We start from the raw sequence: 21,154 nt of genomic DNA on the forward strand, positions 1-21,154 counted from the left end.
GGGGGGGGGCAAGTTTTTCCAAAAGCGGTTGCGGTTTCCGCATCTCCCTGAAACTGTGAAAAAAGTGTTGCTACCCCCACCCTGTGCCACCCAAAAAGGAATAGAAACAGAAAAATGGTTAAAAAAATAGAGGGGGGGGGCTTTAATTTGGGGGAGGCATTGGGGGGAGGGGGCTCCAGGGGTCCCTGGAGGGGGACAGACACCCCCGGGGGAGCTCTAGGTGCCCCTGAGAGGGGGGACAGGCACCTCTGGTGGCCCCGGGGTGGGGGGGACAGGCACCCTGGGGGGCTGTGAGGACTCCCGGGGGGGCTACAGGCTCCCCTGGGGGGGCTACAGAGGTACCTGAGGGGGGACAGGCACCCTCCTCAGGGGGGTCATGGGTGTCCTGGGGTGGGGGTGGGGGTAAAGGCACCCCCAAAGGGGACAGGAGCCCCCATGATGGCTCTGGGTGCCCCTGGGGAAGCTAGGGCTGTTCCCGGGGGGGACACAGGCGCGTGGGGGGGTCACTGGGTGCTCCCAGGGGGCTCTGGGGGGCGGCCTGGGTGCCCCCTGAGGGGTCTCCAAGGAGCTCAGGCACCTTGCTGGTTCGTCTCGTCCTCCTCGCGTCGCTTCCAGATCTGCAGGAAGGTGGGGGGGTGTCAAGGGACATCGCTGAGGGGGTGACAAGTGTCCCCAACCCCTCCTCCACACTGTCCCCGAGGTCCCCACCCCCCTCACCTGGATATACGCCTCGGAAAGAGTGATCATCTGGGGCAGGATGTCTGTCACCTGCAGGTCCTGCAGCTCGTACCACTTCCCAGTGCCCTGCGGGAACAGAGGAGGGGACAAAGGTGACATCGGGGGGTCACCCTACCCTGTGTCCCCTCCCTCAGGCACCGGGGACACTCACGTGGTGCAGCACGTGGATGCGATAGGAGCCTTCCGAGGGTTTCCCGTCGTGCACGATGTTGGCGATGAGGTCGTAGGTGGTGTTGGCGTGCGCCGCCTGCACCTCTTCCGACAGGTACTCCCGCAGGTCCACGTTCCTTGGGGACAACGTCGGAGCACCCAGTGGTCCTCAACACGAGCCACCAGCACCCACATCCCACGGGAACCTGGCACCACCACCTAAAATCCCTGCCAAATGCCTCCCACAAAAGGCCCTCCATATGCCTCCCACAAAACCTTCTTCTGGGCACTTCCTAGATCCCTCCAGCCCCCTCCTAGATCCTTCCAAACCACCCAAGGTACCTCCAGCCCCCTCCTAGATCCTTCCGAACCACCCCCGGGTACCTCCAAACCCCTCCTAGATCCTTCCAAACCACCCCCAGGTACTCCAAACCCCTCCTAGATCCTTCCAAACCACCCAGGATACCTCCAAACACCTCCTAGATCCTTCCAAACCACCCCCGGATACTTCCAGCCCCCTCCTAGATCCTTCCAAATCACCCAGGGTACCTCCAGCCCCCTCCTAGATCCTTCCAAACACCTCCTAGATCCTTCCAACTCACCCTCGGGTACCTCCAAACCCCTCCTAGATCCTTCCAACTCACCCTTGGGTACCTCCAAATCTCTCCTAGATCCTTCCAAACCACCCAGGGTACCTCCAAACCTCTCCTAGATCCTTCCAAACCCCCCCCGGGTACCTCCAAACACCTCCTAGATCCTTCCAACTCACCCTTGAGTACCTCCAAACCCTTCCTAGATCCTTCCAAACCACCCCCAGGTACCTCCAAACCCCTCCTGAATCCTTCCAAAGTTCTCCTAGATGCCTCAAAACGTCTCCTGGATGCCTCCAAACCCCACAATGGGGCACAAGGAAAGGGAGACGGGGAGCCCAAGCGCCCACCCCTGTGCCTTCACCACTCACGTGATGGGGAAGTTGACGATGGTGGGGTTCTTCTCCACGAAAAAATTGTTCTTGGTGAAACGTTTGATGCAGAAGATGAGGTAGGGAGGCAGCTTGGTGAGCTGGAAGCGCTTGAGAAAGTTCTCCTTGTAGGTCTTGTACTCCTTCTCGGTGGCGCCGTTAAATTTAGCCAAGATGCTGAAGAGAGGGACCTGGGGAATGATGAGTTGCTCCTTCTCATCCTTGTAGAGCGGGGCGGTGGGAAGGTCCAGCGTCAGGTACATGAAGGTGGATTCCACCATCATCTCCTGGTACTCGGCGTTCTGCAGGAGCTGCGCCTTCTCCTCGGCCGGCTGCGGGACAAAGGGCTCAGAACGGGGAGGATCGGAGAGGAGAAACCTCCTCTTTCGCCCTTCCACACACTCACCAGGTCTGGGTGAGGCAACTTCTTAGTGAAAATGCGCATGGAGCCCTGGAAGACGTCGGTAACGATGGCTGCAGGGACAGAAAGACGTTGGTGAGGGACTAAAGGTGACAAACATCTCCCTCAAACGCAGCCTTCATCGCTCTCTACTCACTCTTCTTCTTCTTTTTCGTGCCGCCCAGCGCTGAATGCAACGCGTTGAGGAACCAGGAGAGGAAATCCACCCCATCTCCTACAAACCAAGGAGTAAATCAGAACCAGGAGGACCTGGATCCAACGCCTTCTCCAATCCCATCCCATTCCATACCTTGCTTGGTAATCTGGAAGTTTTTCTTGCTGCAGAGGACCACGGCTTGCAGCATCTCATGAGGCGAGACGTGCGCTTTGAAGTTCCTGGGGTTCCAGAGCTTCCTCATGAGCTCCCCAAAACGCTGCACCAGCAGGAACATGATGTCCCCAGGCGGGCGCTGGATGCCCTTGTAGTTCTCCTCTTCCAAAAAATAATTCCTCAACGGCGGCACGTTCGATAAAGCCTGCGGGAGAAAGGCCACCAAACATTTCCACCAGCTTGAGGAACGTGGTTTCACCCCCAAAACGGAGCTTGGAAAGCCCTCACGGCCATACCTGGAGGACAGCGTTGGCGTAGTCGTTGGCTTTGATGTTGTTGAGCCCCACGATGCCGGGCAGGTAGGTGGTGCCATCGTAGGCGCGGGAGAGCTTGGCTTGCTTGTCCAGATTAGCGATCTGCTGGGCGGTGAAGGTGGGCTTCAACACGTACTGCGGGAAGAGAAGTGACATTAGGAAAAACGGGGGACACACGTGGAACCGAACCTCTTCTGGAAGGGCCTGGCCCCTCGCCGCACCGTGATGTCCTCCAGGGAGGAGTCGATGATCTCGTAGTTATCAGGGAGGCAATAAAACTTGAGGGTGTGAAGGTTGAGGAACACGTGGTGGCTGAACTGGACGCTGTGGATGTAGGCGTGAGACTTCAGCCCACGACCTGAGGGGACAGGAGTGGGACATAGGGTGACCGAAGAGGGATTTGGGGGGAGTTGTGGGGGGCTCAGATACCCAAGAGGGAGAAGTGGGATGGGGAAGTCACCAGGAAGCAAGACAGGGTAGAAGTGATTCCATGTGAGCATCTGGGGGACCCTTCTGCCCACCCCGAGGGCCCCTGTGGTCCCCCAGCGGCACCCTGGCCCCACTGTGTCCCCACGTCCACCCCCCCAGCACTGCTCTGGTCCCTAAGATGTCCCTACGTCCCCACCCCTGCAGCACCTCAAGTGTCCCCATATCCTCCAGCAAGACCCTGGTCCCCAGGGTGTCCCCTCTCCAGCCCCTGGAGTGTCCCCCGCAAGTCCCTGGGTGACCCTCGTGTCCCCCTTGAACCCCTGGGTGACCCCTGTGTTCTCCTCGAAGCCCTGGAGTGTCCCCTACATCCCCCCCAAGTCTCTGAGTGTCCCTCGTGTCCCCCTCAAACCCCTGGGTGACCCCTGTGTCCTCCCCAAAGCCCTGAGGTGTCCCCCATGTCCCCCCCGAAGCCCTGGGGTGTCCCCTGTGTCTTCCTCCAGTCCCTGGGGTGTCCCCCCCAAGCCCTGGGGTGCCCCCGTGTCTTCCTCCAGCCCCTGGAGTGTCCCCCGAGTCCCCCCCTCAAGCCCTGGGGTGTCCCCTGTGTCTTCCTCCAGCCCCTGGGGTGTCCCCCCCCGAAGCCCTGGGGTGTCCCCTGTGTCTTCCTCCAGCCCCTGGGGTGTCCCCTGTGCCCCTCCCAAGCCCTGGGGTGTCCCCCGTGTCCTCCCCAAAGCCCTGGGGTGTCCCCTGTGTCTTCCTCCAGCCCCTGGGGTGTCCCCCGTGTCCCCCCCAAGCCCTGGGGTGTCCCCCGTGTCTTCCCCGAAGCCCTGGGGTGTCCCCCGTGTCTTCCCCGAAGCCATGAGGTGTCCCCTGTGTCTTCCTCCAGTCCCTGGGGTGTCCCCCGTGTCCCCCCCGAAGCCCTGGGGTGTCCCCCCCCAAGCCCTGGGGTGTCCCCTGTGTCTTTCTCCAGCCCCTGGGGTGTCCCCCGTGTCCTCCCTGAAGCCCTGGGGTGTCCCCTGTGTCTTTCTCCAGTCCCTGGGGTGTCCCCCCCAAGCCCTAGGGTGTCCCCCGTGTCTTCCTCCAGCCCCTGGGGTGTCCCCCGTGTCCTCCCCGAAGCCCTGGGGTGTCCCCCGTGTCCTCCCCGAAGCCCTGGGGTGTCCCCCGTGTCTTCCTCCAGCCCCTGGGGTGTCCCCTGTGTCCTCCCTGAAGCCCTGGGGTGTCCCCTGTGTCTTTCTCCAATCCCTGGGGTGTCCCCTGTGTCTTCCTCCAGCCCCTGGGGTGTCCCCCATGTCCCCCCCCGAGCCCTGGGCAGTGGGGGGCTCACCCTGGAAGTATTTCCCGCAGACAAGGCAGGCGTAGACGTTGATGTGGGACAGCGAGATGGAGCAGAGCTTCTCAAAATCAAAGTCCAGGACGCTCCTGAGATGAGATCAGAGCTGAGGAGGGGGGGTGGGACACCCCCAGGGACCCCCAGGGTGGGGGGCAGCCCCCAAACACCCCAAGCCGCCCCCTCCCCGCTCACTTGTTGATGGTGTCCAGGTAGGGGCAGTGCCGGCTGCGCTGGTCCTCGGGGTCGAAGCGGCCATAGCGCACTGCGGGGAGGGGCTCGTTAGCGGAGAAGGGCTCGTTAGCACCAGGATGATGCTCCCCCTCCCTTGTTTACCTGTACTGGGGCTACGTCCCAGTCTCCCCTGGTGCCTCCCCCTCCCCTCCAAAGCCTAAGACCCCCCAGCTCAGCCCCGGTGACCCCACACTCCCAGTGTTCCCGTTCTCCCCAGTTCACCTCTTTGTCATCCCAGTAAACCCCCCTTGTCCCCCCAGTGTCTCCATTCTCCCCAGTTCTCCCAGTTCACCCCCCGCCGTGGCTCCCCAGCACCTCCATTCTCCCCAGTTCTCCCCTCCTTGTACTCCCAGCATCCCCTCCAGTGCCCCCATTCTCCCCAGTTCCCCACCCAGCACCTCAGTTCTCCCAGTTTTCCCCTCCCAGTACCCTCCCCCCGAGCACATTCTCCCCAGTTCTCCTAGTTCCCCCCCAGTTTCTCCAGTTCTCTCAGTCTCCCCCTCCCAGTACCCCCCCCAGCGCCCCAGTTCTCCCAGTCTTCCCGTCCCAGGACCCTCCAGTGCCCCCATTCTCCCCAGTTCTCCCAGTACCCCCCCAGTGCCCCAGTTTCTCCCCAGTTCTCCCGATTTCCCCCTCCCAGTACCCCCCCAGTGCCCCCATTCTCCCCAGTGCTCCCAGTCTCCCCCTCCCAGTACCCCCAGTGTCCCCATTCTCCCCAATTCTTCCAGTCTCCTCCTCCCAGTACATCCCAGTGTCCCCATTCTCCCCATTCTCCCAGTGTCCTCCTCCCAGTACCCCCCAGTGCCCCCATTCCCCCCAGTTCTCCCAGTCTCCTCCTCCCAGTACCCCCCTAGAGCCCCCATTCTCCACAGTACTCCCAGTGTCCTCCTCCCAGTCCCCCCCAGTGTCCCAAATCATCCCAGTTCTCCCAGTCTCTTCCTCCCAGTACCCCCCCCAGTGCCCCCATTCTACCCAGTTCTCCCAGTACCCCCCCCAGCGCCCCAGTTTATCCCCAGTCCTCCCGATTTCCCCCTCCCAGTACCCCCCAGTGGCCCCATTCTTCCCAGTTCTCCCAGTCTTCTCCTCCCAGTACCCCCCAATGCCCCCATTCTTCCCAGTTCTCCCAGTCTCCCCTTCCCAGTACCCCAGTGTCCCCATTCTCCCAGTCTCCTCCTCCCAGTACCCCCCAGTGCCCCCATTCCCCCCAGTTCTCCCAGTCTCCTCCTCCCAGTACCCCCATTCTCCCCAGTGCTCCCATTCTCCCCTTCGCACTACCCCCAATGCCCCCATTCTCCCCAGTGCTCCCAGTCTCCCACTCCCAGTACCCCCCAGTGTCCCCATTCTCCCCAATGCTCCCAGTCCCCCCCAGCGCCCCATTTCTCCCAGTTCTCCCAGTCTCCCCCTCCCAGTACCCCCCAATGCCCCCCCAGTTCTCCCAGTCTCCCCTTCCCAGTACCCCCCAACGCCCCAGTTCTCCCAGTCTCCCCTTCCCAGTACCCCCCAACGCCCCAGTTCTCCCAGTCTCCCCCTCCCAGTACCCCCCAGTGCCCCCCCAGTTCTCCCAGTCCCCGTACCGGGCTCCGGCTCGCTCTCGCCCTCACTGTCCCGCTCCCGCTTCACCCGCTTGGAGCCCGCGGGGCTTCCCGGGGCCCGCCCGGGACGCGAGGGCCGATCCCGCTCCTCCCCAGCCCTCCGGCTGCGCGGCGGCACCCTCGACGAGGAGGAAGAGGAGGAGAAGGAGGAAGATGAGGAGGAGGAGGACGAGGAGACGCCTCCGCGGGGCTCCCGCTCCCGCTTCCCGCGGCTCAACATGGCGCGGGGCGGGGCGGCGGCAGCGCGCATGCGCGAAGCGCCTCGCTACGTAACTTGCGCACGGCGCGCCTGCGCGCGGAGCGCCTCGCTACGTAACTTGCGCACGGCGCGCCTGCGCGCGGAGCGCCTCGCTACGTAACTTGCGCACGCTCGGGGCACGGGGATGGTTACGCGCTTGGCGCGCGGTACGTAACGAGCGTGCGGCGCGCGAGCTCGTGGGGTTCGCTACGCACTCGGCGCTGATTCATACAATCGGCGGTCGCTTACGCACTAAGCGCTGGGTACGCACTTGGCGCGACCCCCCCGCGCATGCGCAGTGCATACCGGCGCCGCCGGGCCCCCCCCCCCGCCGGTTTCTCTTAAAGGCGCCGCGACCCCCCTCCCCGGTGCCCCCCCCCCTCGGCTAATGGAGCCGGGCTCGGGCTGGCGCTGCCGCCCGGGGGGGAGGCTCGACATGAGCCACGGCTTCGTGAGGCACATCCGCCGCAATCAGATCGCCAGGTGGGGGGGGACAGCCAAGGGAGACGCGGGGAGGGGCACCTAGAGGGAAAGGGGGGCACCCATGGGGGAAAGAAGGGGGAGGGGGGCTCCCAAGGGAGAGGGGGGGGCACCCGAGGGTGAGGCGGGGTCATGAGGGGCACCCAAGAAGGGGGGGGGCACCCATTGAGGGAGTGGGGAGCAGTGGGAGGCCTCTAAAGATAAGGGGGGACACTGGGGGGCACCCAAGGGTGAGGGGGGGATGCTAGGGGGGCACTCAAGGAGGGGGGGCACCCATTGAGGGTGTAGGGGGCCTCTAAAGATAAGGGGGAGACACTGGGGGGCACCCAAGGGTGAAAGGTGGCACTGGGGGGCATTTAAGGATAAGGGGGGGGCATTGGGGGGCACCCAAGGGGGTGTGGGGGGCATGAGGGGCACCCAAGGGTGAGGGGGGGCATTGGGGGGCACCTAGGGATAAGGGGGGGATGCTGGGGGGGCACCTAAGGGTGGGAGGGGCACCCACTGGGGGAGTGGGGGGCATCTAAAGATAATAGGGGGATACTGGGGGGCACCCAAGGGTGAGGAGGGGCACTGGGGGGTACCTAGGGATAATGGGGGGGCATTGGGGGGCACCCAAGGGTGAGGGGGGGCACTGAGGGGCACCTAGGGATAAGGGGGGGATGCTGGGGGGGCACCCAAGGAATGGGGTCACCCATTGAGAGAGTAGGGGGCATCTAAAGATAAGGGGTGCGACACTGGGGGGCACCCAAGGGGGTGTGGGGGCCATGAAGGGCACCCAACGGTGAGGGGGGGCACCTAAGGATAAGGGGGTGACGCTGGGGGGGCACCTAAGGGTGGGAGGGGCACCCATTGGGGGAGTGGGGGGCATCTAAAAATAAAGGGGGGATACTGGGGGGCACCCAAGGGTGAAGGGAGAGTATTGGGGGGCACCTACTGGGGGAGTTGAGGGTACTTAAGGATAAGTAGGAGGCACCTTTGCGGGGGGGGGGTGGACATGGGGGGCACCCATAGGGGAAAGGAAGGAGGGAGAAGGGAGGGATGGGGGGTGCTTGTTCGAGGAGGGGGGAAGGGGCTGCTGGGGAATTGAGGGGACACCCAAGGGTGGGGGTGCCCTCTGTAAACCCCCCCCCCCAAAAAAAACTTGCAGGGACGCCTACGAGCAGGCGGTGCGGCAGGCGCGGGGGCGAGGGCGCGGGCGGCTGACGGTGACCCCCCCCCGGCCCCGGCGCCCCGACCAGCAGAGGTACCAGCCCCGGCGGCACGGTGAGCACCGGGGGGGGGGCACCCATGGGTGAGGGGGGGCATTGGGGGGCACCTAGGGATAAGGGGGGGATGCTGGGGGGGCACCCAAGGGTGAGGGAGTGGCCAATGGGGGAGCGGGGGGCATCTAAAGATAAGGAGGGGGTGTTGGGTGGACACCCAAGGGTGGAGGGGTGGCCGATGGGGGAGTGGGGGGCATCTAAAAATAAGGGGGGGGCACCCAAGGGTGAGGAGGAGGCATTGGGGGGCACCTAGGGATAAGGGGGGAATGCTGGGGGGGCACCTAAGGGGGGGGTGGTGGCCAATGGGGGAGTGGGGGGCATCTAAAAATAAGGGGGGGCACCCAAGGGTGAGGAGGGGGCATTGGGGGGCACCTAGGAGTAAGAAGGGGGTGCTGGGGGTACCCATGGTGGAGGGGGGGACGCTCATTCAGGGAGTGAGGGGTATTGGGGGGCACCTAGAGATAAGGGGGGGATGCTGGGGTGGCACCCAGGGGTGGGGGGGCACCCATTCAGGGAGTGAGGGGCGTTGGGGGGCCTCTAAAGATAAGGGGGGGACACCGGGGGACACCCAAGGATGAGGGGGGGCATTGGGGGGCACCTAGGGATAAGGGGGGGATGCTGGGGGGGCACCTAAGGGTGGGGGGGTGGCCAATGGGGGAGTGGGGGACATCTAAAGATAAGGGGGGGACGCTGGGGAGCACCCAAGGAGGAGGGGGGGGCATTGGGGGGCACCTAGGGATAAGGAGGGGGTGCTGGGGGGTACACATGGTGGGGGGGCACCCATTCAGGGAGTGAGGGGTGTTGGGGGGCACCTAAAGATAAGAGGGGGACACCTAAGGGTGAGGGGGAGGCATTGGGGGGCACCTAGGGATAAGGGGGGGATGCTGGGGGGGCACCCAAGGGTGGGGGGGTGGCCACTGGGGGAGTGGGGGACATCTAAAGATAAGGGGAAACACTGGGGGGCACCCAAGGATGGGGGGGGGCATTGGGGGGCACCTAGAGATAAGGGGGGGATACTGGGGGGCACCCAAGGGTGAGGGGGGGACATTGGGGGGCACCTCAGGATAATTAGAGGGCACCCAAGGTTTGGGGGGGTCACCCACGAAGGGGAAACGAGGGGCGCCAGGAGTCGTGGGGGCACCTAAAGGTGGTGGTGGGGGGGGGTGAATGGAGGGACCCCAGGGTGGGCTGGGGAATGGGGGGGTGGGGGGGTGCCCAAGGGTGGCGGGGGACACCCTCTGAGGGTGCGGGTGCCACAGGGGGGGACGGGGATGCCGCGTCGGGGCTCCCCCCGGCCAAAGCCCGCGGGCCCCAGCTCTTCTGCCTGGAGTACGAGGCGGACGACGGCAGCGTCACCACCGTCATCGTGCACAAGGTGGGCACCCATGGGTGCTGGGGGGACACTGGGGGGTGGGACGGGCACCTATGGGTGCAGGAGGGACTCTGAGGGGGGTTTGGGCACCTATGGGTGGAGGAACAAGTCTGGGTCTGGGCACCCATGGGTGCTGGGGGGACACTGGGGGGTGGGACGGGCACCTATGGGTGCAGGAGGGACTCTGAGGGGGGTTTGGGCACCTATGGGTGGAGGAACAAGTCTGGGTCTGGGCACCCATGGGTGCTGGGGGGACACTGGGGGGTGGGACGGGCACCCATGGGTGCTGGGGGGACACTGGGGGGGTGGGACGGGCACCTATGGGTGCAGGAGGGACTCTGAGGGGGGTCTGGGCACCTATGGATGGAGGAACAAGTCTGGGTCTGGGCACCCATGGGTGCTGGGGGGACACTGGGGGGTGGGACGGGCACCTATGGGTGCAGGAGGGACTCTGAGGGGGGTCTGGGCACCTATGGATGGAGGAACAAGTCTGGGTCTGGGCACCCATGGGTGCTGGGGGGACACTGGGGGGTGGGACGGGCACCTATGGGTGCAGGAGGGACTCTGAGGGGGGTCTGGGCACCTATGGATGGAGGAACAACTCTGGGTCTGGGCACCCATGGGTGCTGGGGGGACACTGGGGGGTGGGACGGGCACCTATGGGTGCAGGAGGGACTCTGAGGGGGGTCTGGGCACCTATGGATGGAGGAACGACTCTGGGTCTGGGCACCCATGGGTGCTGGGGGGACACTGGGGGGTGGGACAGGCACCTATGGGTGCAGGAGGGACTCTCAGGGGGGTCTGGGCACCCGTGGGTGGAGGAACAAGTCTGGGTCTGGGCACCCATGGGTGCTGGGGGGGTGGTTCTAGGCACCCATAGGTGTTGGGGGGAAACAGGGAGGGTTCTAGACACCTATGGGTGCAGGGGGAACTCATGGTGGGTCTGGGCACCTATGGGTGCTGGGGGGGTCTGGGCATCTGTGGGTGCTGGGGGGTTGGTTCTAGGCACCCATGGGTGCTGGGGGGGGATGCTGGGGGTGTTCTGGGTACCTATGGGTGGTGGGGGGATGCTGGGGGTGGGGTCTGGGCACCCATGGGTGCGGGAAGGACTCTGGGTCTGGGTACTCATGGGTGCAGGGGGGGCGCTGGGGGGGTGGTCTGAGCACCTATGGGTGTTGGGGGGATGCTGGGGGTGGTTCTAGACACCTATGGGTGCGGGAGGGACTCTGGGGGGGGTCCAGGCACCTATGGGTGCTGGGGTGTGCAGGGGGGATACTGGGGGGGGCCCGGCATCTAGGGGTGCAGGAGGGTGCTGGGGGGTCTGGGCACCTACGGGTGCAGGGGGGGACACTGGGGGTGTGGTTCTAGGCACCCATGGGTGTTGGGGGGCCGCGAGGGGGGAGGTTCTAGAAATCTATGGGTGCAGGAGGGACTCTGGGTGTGGGCACCTATGGGCGCTGGGGGGTTCTGGGCCCCTATAGATTGTTGGGGGGGGTGGTTCTAGGCATCTCTGGGTGTTGGGGGGATGCTGGGGGGCAGTTCTAGACACCTATGGGTGCAGGAGGGTCTCCAGGAGGGTCTGGGCACCCATGGGTGCTGGGGGGAGGGTCTAGGCACCCAATGGGGGGGACACTGGGAGGTGGGTGCAGGGGGGACGCAGCGGGTGCTGCCTGGGGACACGGTGGGTGCCACAGGGGGACAGCGCCGAGGAGGTGACGCAGCGCGTGTGCGCCCGGACCCCGCTGGAGCCCGCCCTGCGCGGGGCCCTCTGCCAGCGCGTGCAGGAGGAGCTCCACAAGCGCCAGGGCACGGGGTGACGCGGCCACCCCCCTGGGACCCCCCTGGCGATACTGTGACCTCCAGCGTCTCCACAAAGGTCTTTGTGGGGGTTTGTTACCGTAGGGGCTCCCCAAAACAAAGCCTGGTGCTTATTTGTTGGAGGGTCTCCTTGGAGACCATCCCACTGGTTTGTTACGGTGGGGTCTCCACAAATTGAGTCTTTGGTTTTTTTATTGCAAGGTGTCCCCAAAGTCAATCGCGATGGGTTCTTATGGTTGGGTCTCCCCAAAGCCAATCCTGATGGGTTCTTATGGTTGGGTCTTCCCAAAGCCAATCTCGATGGGTTCTTATGATTGGGTCTCCCCAAAATCAATCCCGATGGGTTCTTATTGTTGGGTCTTCCCAAAGTCAATCGCGATGGGTTCTTATGGTTGGGTCTCCCCAAAGCCAATCCTGATGGGTTCTTATGGTTGGGTCTTCCCAAAGCCAATCTCGATGGGTTCTTATGATTGGGTCTCCCCAAAATCAATCCCGATGGGTTCTTATGGTTGGGTCTTCCCAAAGTCAATCGCGATGGGTTCTTATGGTTGGGTCTCCCCAAAGCCAATCCTGATGGATTCTTATGGCTGGGTCTCCCCAAAGCCAATCCCGATGGGTGGTTATGGAAGGGTCTCCTCAAAGCCAATCCCAATGGGTTCTTATGGCTGGGTCTCCCCAAAGCCAGTCCCGATGGATGGTTATGGTTGGGTCTCCCCAAAATCAATCTCAATGAGCTGTTATGGTAGGGTCTCCCCAAAGCTGATCCCAATAGGTGGTTACAGTAGGGTCTCCCCAAAGCTGATCTTGATGGTTTGTTATGGTAGGGTCTCCCCAAAGCCAGTCCCAATGGGTCATTAAGGTAGGATCTCCCCAAAATAGATCCCAATGGGTTGTTATAGTAGGGGCTCCCCAAAACAAAGCTTGGTGCTTATTTGTTGGAGGGTCTCCTTGGAGACCATCCCACTGGTTTGTCACAGTAGGGTCTCCACAAGTCAAGTCTTTGTTCTCTTTATTATAAGGTCTCCCCAGAGTCAATCCTGATGAGTTGTTATGGAAGGGTCTCCCCAAAGCCGATCCAGATAGGTGGTTATAGTAGGGTCTCCCCAATCCGATCCTGATGGGTTGTTAGGGTTGGGTCTCCCCAAAGCCAATCCCAAGGGTTCATTATGGGAAGGACTCCCCCAGGAGATCCTGATGGCTCGTTATGGTGGCTTTCCCCAAAACAGATCCCAAGGGTTCGTTATGGTGGGGCCTCCCCAAGCCGATTCCAGTGGGTGGTTATGGCGAGGTCTCCCCCAAGAGATCCTGATGGCTCATTATGGTAGGATCTCCCAAAGCTGATCACGATGGGTAGTTAAGGTGAGGTCTCCCCATAGTAGATCCCGGTGGGTGGTTATGGAAGGGTCTCCCCAACAGATCCCAATGAGTTGTTATGGTTGGGTCTCCCCAAAACTGCTCCTGATGGGTTGTGATGGTGGCTTCTCCCCAGAGCAGATCCCGATGGGTGGTTAGGGAAGCGTCTCCCCAAAACTGATCCCGATGGGTTGTTATGGAAGGGCCTCTATGGGTAGTTATAGTGGGGTCTCCCCAGAGTAGATCCTGATGGGTGGTTATGGAAGGGTCTCCCCAACAGTTCCCAGTGAGTTGTTATGGTTGGGTCTCCCCAAAACTGCTCCTGATGGGTTGTTACGGAAGGGTCTCCCCAACAGTTCCCAGTGAGTTGTTATGGTTGGGTCTCCCCAAAACCAATCCCGATGGGTTGTTATGGAAGGGTGTCCCAGTGTCTCCCCTTGGCGCCAGGGGCTCAGTCCCTGCCGGTGGGGGTGATGGGGGGCGCAGGGACGGTGACGATGACGACGACGTTGGCGGGTGGTGGCCGCGGCAGCCCCAGCGCCAGCCCAAGGGCGAGGAGGAGGAGGAGGACGGCAGCGAGGCCGATGGCCACCAGCACCAGGCGCCAGCGCCGGTGTCCCCTGCGCTCCTGCCGTGCCACCGCCCGGGTGCTGCGGGTGAAGACCTCGCCCTGCGGGGACACCACGGTGTCTGTAGGGTCCCCATGGGGTTGGGTGTCCCTAGAGGGTGTCCCTCAGGGTTGTGTCCACCCCCCAGAGCATCCCCAGGGATGCCATACGTCCCTCTGGATGCCCACCATGGTGCGCAGCTCCTGGGCTCGGTTGTCGAGGTCTTGGAGGCGCCCGTCCCTCTCCAGCGCCCGGGCAAAGTTCTGCTTCATCAGCTCCGTCACCTCCTCTGCCTCGCGCTGGCACTGCGCCAGCCCCGCCTGGGGACACGGGTTGGGGACACTGGGCACGGCGAGGACGCAACGGGGGACGTAGGGATCACGGAGGACATTAGCGGGGCACGGGGACAATAGGGGGGAGACCTAGAGGGACGAGGGGGACCATGGGGACAATGGGGGATGTGGGAGACCTAGAGGGATGAGGGGGACCTTGGGACAATGGGGACTTAAGGGGACACAGGAGGATGTAGAGGGACAAAGGACCCATGGGGTCATGAGGAGGAAATTGGGACGTGGAGGGACCATGGGGACATAGAGGGACAATAGGGACACGGGGACCATGGAGATGTAGGGGGGGAAAGGAGGATGTAGAGGGGACACGGGGACCATGGGGGTGAGGACGAGGCTACCCAGGAAAGGGGACCATGGGGACAAGGGGATCATGGGGATGGGAGGACCATAGGGAGAGGCCACCATGGGGACATGGATGCTGCAGGAACAAGGGACACGGGGACACAGAAACCATGAGGCCAGGGGGCCTGGGGATAATGGGGACGTGAGATCTCGTGGACGTGGGAACTGTGGGGACAGGAGACCCTGGGGACACAAGGACAGTGGGGGGATAGGGCACACCAGGAGCGTGGGGACCTTGGGGACATGGGGCACACCAGGATCATGGGGACAAGAGACCCTTGGGGACACAGAGAACACCAGGATCCTGGGGACAGGGAGAACACTAGGATTGTGGGGACACAGGGCACACCAGGATCGTGGGGACAGGGGACCTTCAGGACATGGAAAACACCAGGATCCCTGGGTCAGGAGATCCTGAGGACCTTGGGGACATGGAGAACACAAGGATCCTGGGAACAGGGGACCTTGGGGACACAGATAACACCAGGATCCTGGTGTTAGGAGACCCTGGGGACAGGGGACCTTGGGGACATGGAGAACACCAGGATCAGGGGTCAGGGGACCTTGGGGACATGGCACACACCAGGACCACGTGGACTGGGGACCCTGGGGACAGGAGACCGTGGAGTCAGGAAACCTTGAGGACACAGAGAACACCAGGATTTTGGGGACTGGGGACCCAGGGGACAGTAGACTCTGGGGACATGGGGCACACCAGGATCCTGGGGACAGGGGACCCTGGAGACCTTGGGGATGTGGAAAACACCAGGATCATTGGGACAGGGGACCTTGGGGACACGGAGAACAACTGGATCCTGGGGTCAGGACATTCTGGGGACCTTGGGGACACGGAAAACACCAGGATCTTGGGGACAGGGGACTGTGGGGACTCCTGGGGACAGAGAATCCTTGGGACAGGACCTTGGGGACACAGAGAACACCAGGATCCTGGGGTCAGGGGACCCTGGGGACATGGAGAACACCCCGATCAGGGGTCAGGGGACCTTGGGGACACGCCTCCCTCCCCCCGGTCCCGGGAAGCGAAAGCGAAAGGAGCCCCCGTCGCTCACCATGGCGGGGGCCGAGGGTCCCGGTGGGTCCCGGTGGGTCCCGGTGGGTCCCGGTGGGTCCCGGTGGGTCCCGGTCCCCGCCCCCAGCACCGCCCCGACGGGAGGGACCGGCCCCGCCCCCCCCCCGGGGACACCGGGACCGTCCCCTCTGACCCTCCCGGGGACACCGGGAACCCCCGAACCCTCCCAGTTGACCCCCCGAACCTCCCCTCCCGCTGTCACCGGGACCCTCGGGATCCCCCTTCCCGGTGACACTGGGATCCCCCTGTCCCCCCCCCCCGCCAGGTCCCTGCAGGGACCCTGGGACCCCCTCGTCCCCCCCTCCCTTTGTCCCCTGAGACCCCTCTATGTCCTTAGACACCCCCCCCAGGGACCCCCATGTCCCCCCTCATTGTCCCCTGGGACCCCCCACCATGTCCCCACTCCTTGTCCCCTAGGAACACCCCCTGTCCCCCCCCATTGTCCCCTGGGAACCTCCCATATCCCCCCCCCATGTCCCCCCACCCACTTTGTCCCCTATGAACACCCCCTGTCCCCCCCACTTTGTCCCCTGGGACACCCCCCCAGGCCCCCCCCCCCCCGCCCCCCCCCCCGCTCCCCACAGATGCAGGTGTCCCACCCTGTCCCCTCCCCGGGTGGCAGTGCCACCACACTGTGCTCTTTGTCTCCCGGTGCCACCACCCGCCTGGCACTGGTGCCACCTGCCCCCCCCTCCCCGTGTCCCCCACCCCCCCCAGTGTCCCCTCCATCCCTACCAGTTCCCCTCTGTGTCCCTGTGTCCCCTGGGTTGTCCCCCATATCCCCTCTGTGTCTTCTCTTCATCTCCCTCATGTCATCCCTTTGTGTCCACTCCATGTCTTCTTTGTGTCATCCCCGTGTCTTCTCCATGTCCTTGTGTCATCCCCTCCGTGTCCCCTCATGTCATCGTGTTGGGTCCTCTCCACGTCCCCTTGTGTCATCCCCTTGTGTCCCCTCCATGTCCCCTCCCTGTGCCCTTGTGTCATTTCCTTGTATCCTCTCCATGTCCTTCTTGTGTCATCCCTTTGTGTCCCCTCCATGTCCCCTCCATGTCCCCTTGTGTCCTCCTCATGTCAGCCCCTTGTGTCCCCTCCGTGTCCCCTCATGTCATCGTGTTGGGTCCTCTCCATGTCCCCTCGTATCATCTCCTTGTGTCCCCTCCATGTCCCCTCATGTCATCCCTTTGTGTCCCCTCCATGTCTTCTTTGTGCCATCCCCTTGTGTCCCCTCCATGTCCCCTAGTGCCATCCCCTTGTGTCCCCTCCATGTCTCCTTGTATCATCTCCTTGTGTCCCATCCCTGTCCCCTCGTGTCATCTCCTTGTGTCCCCTCCACGTCCTCCTCGTGTCATCCCTTTGCATCCCCTCAATGTCTTCCTATGTCCTCTCCATGTCCCCTCATGTCCCCCTGTGTCCTCATGTCATCCCCTTGTGCCTTCTCCACGTCCCCTCCGTGTCCACTCCACATCCCCTCAATGTCATCCCCTTGTGTCCCCTCCCTGTCCCCCCATGTCATCCCTTTGTGTCCCCTCCATGTCTTCTTTGTGTCATCCCCGTATCCCCTCCCTGTCCCCTTGTGTCATCCCCTTGTACCCTCTCCATGTCCTTCTTGTGTCATCCCTTTGTGTCCTCTCAATGTCTTCCTATGTCCTCTCCATGTCCCCTCATGTCAGCCCCTTGTGTCCCCTCCATGTCCCCCTGTGTCCTCATGTCATCCCCTTGTGTCCCCTCCACATCCCCTCAATGTCATCCCCTTGTCCCCTCTCCGTGTCCCCTTGTGTCCTCCTCATGTCAGCCCCTTGTGTCCCCTCCCTGTCCCCTCATGCCATCCCTTTGTGTCCCCTCCATGTCTTCTTTGTGCCATCCCCTTGTGTCCCCTCCATGTCCCCTTGGGTCCTCATGTCATCCCCTTGTGCCCTCCCCACGTCCCCTCGTGTCATCCCTGTATGTCCCCTCTGTGTCCACTCCACATCCCCTCAATGTCATCCCCTTGCGTCCCCTCCGTGTCCCCTCCATTTTCCCCTCATGTCATTGTGTTGGGTCCTCTCCATGTCCCCTAGTGCCATCCCCTTGTGTCCCCTCCATGTCCCCTCATGTCATCCCATTGGGTCCTCTCCATGTCCCCTTGTGTCCCCTCCATTTCCCTTCATGTCATCGTGTTGGGTCCTCTCCACGTCCCCCAGTGCCATCCCCTTGTGTCCCCTCCACGTCCTCCTCGTGCCATCCCTTTGCGTCCCCTCGATGTCCTCCCGTGTCCCCTCCCTGTCCCCACAGACACAGCTCTGGCTCATCTCTGTATTGGGGGCTCAGGTGGGGATGGTGCCGGTGGCCAGGAGGATGATGAGGACGAGGATGATGGTGCCCACCAGGCCCAGGATGATGAGCAGCTTCACGTTCTTCCACCAGTACCGCCGGGCCACCTTCTGCGACGTCGTCTTGAAGTGCTCCGACTGCGGGGACAGCGCTCAGGGCGGGCACGGGGACGTCCCCTGCCACCCAGGGACCCACCTCGGGGACCCTGTGCCACCTCAGGGACCCTCTATCCCACCTTTGGGACCCCATATCCACCTCAAGGAACCCTCTATCCCACCTTGAGGACCCCATATCCACCTCGAGGAACCCTCTATCCCACCTTGAAGACCCCATATCCACCTCAAGGAACCCTCTATCCCACCTTGAAGACCCCATATCCACCTCAAGGAACCCTCTATCCCACCTTGAGGACCCCATATCCACCTCAAGGAACCCTCTATCCCACCTTGAGGACCCCATATCCACCTCGAGGAACCCTCTATCCCACCTTGAGGACCCCATATCCACCTCGAGGAACCGTCTATCCCACCTCGAGGACCCTGTGCCACCTCGGGGCCCCCGTGCCCGCCCCCGGTGTCCCCGTGCCGCACCGTGGCCTCCAGGTCCTGGCTCTTGGAGTGGAGCTGCTCGAGGTTCTCGCCGCGGGCCAGGATCCGCTCCACGTTGCGGGTCATGATGGATTTGACACCCTCCACCTCCTGCTGCAGCTCCCGCACGCGCTCCCCGCCCGCAGCCTCGCGGCCCGGCACGCCCGCCTGCAGGGGCCCCACACGGCTCGCTGTGGCACCCCCAGACCCACGGGGACCCCCCAGCCGAGCCCTGGCACCCCGAGACCTCATAGGGACCCCCCAGCACCCATAGGGACCCCCCAGCACCCATAGGGACCCTCCATCCATGCCCCGGCACCCCTAGACCTCATAGGGACCCCCCAGCACCCATAGGGACCCCTCAGCCAAGCCCTGGCACCCCGAGACCTCATAGGGACCCCCCAGCCAAGCCCTGGCACCCCGAGACCTTATAGGGACCCCCCAGCACCCATAGGGACCCCCCAGCCAAGCCCTGGCACCCCGAGACCTTATAGGGACCCCCCAGCCCCCATAGGGACCCCCGAGCCATGCCCTGGCACCCCTAGACCTCATAGGGAACCCCAGCACCTATAGGGAGCCCCCAGCCATGCCCTGGCACCCCAAGACCTCATAGGAACCCCCCAGCTCCCACAGGGACCCCCCAGCCAAGCCCTGGCACCCCTAGACCTCATAGGGAACCCCAGACCCCATAGGGAACCCCCAGACCCCATAGGGAACCCCTAGCCATGCCCTAGCCCCCCCAAACCCATAGGCACCCCCTACACACCCCATAGACCCCTGTGGCACCCCCTAGGTGCCCCCCATATCCAGCCCAGTGCCCTATAGGCACTTCCTTAACCACCCTATGGGCACCCCGTCACCCCTTAGTACCTCCTGTGTACCCTGTATGTACCCCATAGGCACCCCAGACCCCACAGGCACCCCCTATGCACCCCATAGACCCCCCAGGGCACCCCATAGGCGCCCTATAGAGCCCCGTAGGCACACCCCACCCCCACCCCAGTTCCCTATAGACACTTCCTCAAGCGCCCTGGGCACCCGTTAGCTTCCCACACGTACCCCATAGGCACCCCAGGCCCCATAGGCACCCCCTATGCACCTCGTAGACCCGCAAAGCACCCCATAGGCGCCCTATAGACCCCCATAGGTGCCCCATATCCCACGGCAGCGCCCTATAGGCACTTCCTTAACCGCCCTATGGGCACCCCGTCACCCCTTAGTACCTCCTGTGTACCCTATATGTACCCCATAGGCACCCCAGACCCCAGAGGCACCCCCTATGCACCCCATAGACCCCCCAGGGCACCCCATAGGCACCCTATAGAGCCCCGTAGGCACCCCATACCCCCCCCAGTTCCCTATAGACACTTCCTCAAGCGCCCTGGGCACCCGTTAGCTCCCCATATGTAATCCATAGGCACCCCAGGCCCCACAGGCACCCCCTATGCTCCCCATAGACCCACAAAGCACCCCATAGGCGCTCTATAGACCCCCGTAGGTGCCCCATATCCCCCCGCAGCGCCCTATAAGCACTTCCTTAACCGCCCTATGGGCACCCCATCACCCCTTAGTACCTCCTGTGTACCCTATATGTACCCCATAGGCACCCCAGACCCCAGAGGCACCCCCTATGCACCCCATAGACCCCCCAGGGCACCCCATAGGCACCCTATAGAGCCCCGTAGGCACCCCATACCCCCCCCAGTTCCCTATAGACACTTCCTCAAGCGCCCTGGGCACCCGTTAGCTCCCCATATGTAATCCATAGGCACCCCAGGCCCCACAGGCACCCCCTATGCACCTCGTAGACCCGCAAAGCACCCCATAGGCGCCCTATAGACCCCCATAGGTGCCCCATATCCCCCCGCAGCGCCCTATAAGCACTTCCTTAACCGCCCTATGGGCACCCCGTCACCCCTTAGTACCTCCTGTGTACCCTATATGTACCCCATAGGCACCCCAGACCCCAGAGGCACCCCCTATGCACCCCATAGACCCCCCAGGGCACCCCATAGGCACCCTATAGAGCCCCGTAGGCACCCGATTTACCCCCCCAGCGCCCTATAAGCACTTCCTCAAGCGCCCTGGGCACCTGTTAGCTCCCCATATGTAACCCATAGGCACCCCAGGCCCCATAGGCACCCCCTATGCGCCCCACAGACCCCCCAGGGCACCCCATAGGCACCATATAGACCCCCGTAGGCGCCCCATAGCCCCCCCAGCGGCCTGTAGGCGCCCTATAGGCACTTCCTTAGGTGCTCTACGGGCACCTATAGGCACCACAGCCCCCCCCAGCCCCCTATAGCCCCTATAGGCCCCACCATGTCCGCCTCCGCTCCCGCCACGAGCGACGACCCCTGACCCCGCCCTGACCCCACCCTGACCCCGCCCCCAGGGGGCTTCCGGGTGGGTGGGAGGGGGCGTGGCCAGAGCGAGGGGGCGTGGCCAACGGGGAGGCGAAGGCGCGCGCCCCTCGCCTCTCCAACCGCTGATTGGCTGCCGCTCTCCGTGACGTCGCTGAGGGGGCGTAGCCACCGCGTGGCTTCCAGGCGGGGAGGGAGGGACGCGCGCGCCCCGCCCCTGCCGCCGCGCCGCTGTCTGATTGGTCGCCGCGCGTCGTGATGTAATCAGAGGGCGTCGCCGGGGGCGGGGCGCCTTCCCCTGGGCGGCGCTGATTGGTCGTTGCGCTCGGTGACGTCACTAAATGGGCGTGGCCGTACGTGTGCACATGCACCGAGGGGCGGGGCTCGCGCCGTGACGTCACTTGTGGGCGCGGCCGCGGCGATGGCGGCGGCGGCGGAGGGTACGGGGGGTGCGGGCTGGGGAGGGGGGACACCGGGAGGGGGGGGACCCGGTGCTTTAGGATCCCCT

The 21,154-nt window shown here is 63.6% G+C and overlaps 4 protein-coding genes across 4 annotated transcripts; 1 reads left to right on the forward strand and 3 right to left on the reverse strand.

Moving 5' to 3' along the window:
- Nucleotides 1-33: 33 nt before the first annotated feature.
- On the reverse strand, nucleotides 34-6,702 carry USP39 (ubiquitin specific peptidase 39). The gene is made up of 12 exons (XM_069877532.1): nucleotides 6,456-6,702; nucleotides 4,843-4,912; nucleotides 4,645-4,739; nucleotides 3,116-3,252; nucleotides 2,877-3,029; nucleotides 2,560-2,785; nucleotides 2,407-2,484; nucleotides 2,256-2,323; nucleotides 1,850-2,181; nucleotides 890-1,025; nucleotides 718-804; nucleotides 34-617 (listed from the first exon to the last, which is right to left on the reverse strand). The coding sequence occupies exons 1-12, from the start codon at nucleotides 6,691-6,693 to the stop codon at nucleotides 570-572; spliced, it is 1,668 nt and encodes a 555-aa protein (XP_069733633.1). The 5' UTR covers nucleotides 6,694-6,702; the 3' UTR covers nucleotides 34-569.
- Nucleotides 6,703-7,038: 336 nt separating this feature from the next.
- On the forward strand, nucleotides 7,039-11,843 carry C27H2orf68 (chromosome 27 C2orf68 homolog). Its single transcript, XM_069877516.1, has 4 exons — nucleotides 7,039-7,194; nucleotides 8,339-8,454; nucleotides 9,713-9,828; nucleotides 11,520-11,843. Exons 1-4 carry the CDS (start codon nucleotides 7,100-7,102, stop codon nucleotides 11,640-11,642), a joined length of 450 nt encoding a protein of 149 aa, XP_069733617.1. The 5' UTR covers nucleotides 7,039-7,099; the 3' UTR covers nucleotides 11,643-11,843.
- Nucleotides 11,844-12,635: 792 nt separating this feature from the next.
- LOC138731611 (vesicle-associated membrane protein 5-like) lies at nucleotides 12,636-15,426 on the reverse strand. Its single transcript, XM_069877659.1, has 3 exons — nucleotides 15,367-15,426; nucleotides 13,793-13,924; nucleotides 12,636-13,666 (listed from the first exon to the last, which is right to left on the reverse strand). The coding sequence occupies exons 1-3, from the start codon at nucleotides 15,367-15,369 to the stop codon at nucleotides 13,448-13,450; spliced, it is 354 nt and encodes a 117-aa protein (XP_069733760.1). The 5' UTR covers nucleotides 15,370-15,426; the 3' UTR covers nucleotides 12,636-13,447.
- A 2,238-nt stretch (nucleotides 15,427-17,664) lies between these two features.
- On the reverse strand, nucleotides 17,665-20,683 carry VAMP8 (vesicle associated membrane protein 8). The gene is made up of 3 exons (XM_069877523.1): nucleotides 20,605-20,683; nucleotides 18,287-18,451; nucleotides 17,665-17,833 (listed from the first exon to the last, which is right to left on the reverse strand). The coding sequence occupies exons 1-3, from the start codon at nucleotides 20,605-20,607 to the stop codon at nucleotides 17,690-17,692; spliced, it is 312 nt and encodes a 103-aa protein (XP_069733624.1). The 5' UTR covers nucleotides 20,608-20,683; the 3' UTR covers nucleotides 17,665-17,689.
- Nucleotides 20,684-21,154: the final 471 nt, after the last annotated feature.

This window comes from Phaenicophaeus curvirostris, chromosome 27 (assembly GCF_032191515.1).
Source record: "Phaenicophaeus curvirostris isolate KB17595 chromosome 27, BPBGC_Pcur_1.0, whole genome shotgun sequence".
NCBI lineage: Eukaryota > Metazoa > Chordata > Aves > Cuculiformes > Cuculidae > Phaenicophaeus > Phaenicophaeus curvirostris.

What these genes read in the sequence shown, in the direction of transcription:
- USP39 (XM_069877532.1), bottom strand. Translation starts at nt 6,693, where the DNA reads ATGTTGAGCCGCGGGAAGCGGGAGCGGGAGCCCCGCGGAGGCGTCTCC. An exon ending in CTTCCAGATTACCAAGCAAG is followed by an intron (nt 2,485 to 2,559) that starts GTATGGAATGGG and finishes CTTGGTTTGTAG; the next exon opens with GAGATGGGGTGGATTTCCTC. An exon ending in TTTCCGAGGCGTATATCCAG is followed by an intron (nt 618 to 717) that starts GTGAGGGGGGTG and finishes ACCTTCCTGCAG; the next exon opens with ATCTGGAAGCGACGCGAGGA.
- C27H2orf68 (XM_069877516.1), top strand. Translation starts at nt 7,100, where the DNA reads ATGGAGCCGGGCTCGGGCTGGCGCTGCCGCCCGGGGGGGAGGCTCGAC. An exon ending in CGCCGCAATCAGATCGCCAG is followed by an intron (nt 7,195 to 8,338) that starts GTGGGGGGGGAC and finishes AAAAACTTGCAG; the next exon opens with GGACGCCTACGAGCAGGCGG. An exon ending in GTACCAGCCCCGGCGGCACG is followed by an intron (nt 8,455 to 9,712) that starts GTGAGCACCGGG and finishes CGGGTGCCACAG; the next exon opens with GGGGGGACGGGGATGCCGCG.
- LOC138731611 (XM_069877659.1), bottom strand. An exon ending in CCCAGGAGCTGCGCACCATG is followed by an intron (nt 13,667 to 13,792) that starts GTGGGCATCCAG and finishes GTGTCCCCGCAG; the next exon opens with GGCGAGGTCTTCACCCGCAG.
- VAMP8 (XM_069877523.1), bottom strand. An exon ending in GCCAGGACCTGGAGGCCACG is followed by an intron (nt 17,834 to 18,286) that starts GTGCGGCACGGG and finishes CTGTCCCCGCAG; the next exon opens with TCGGAGCACTTCAAGACGAC.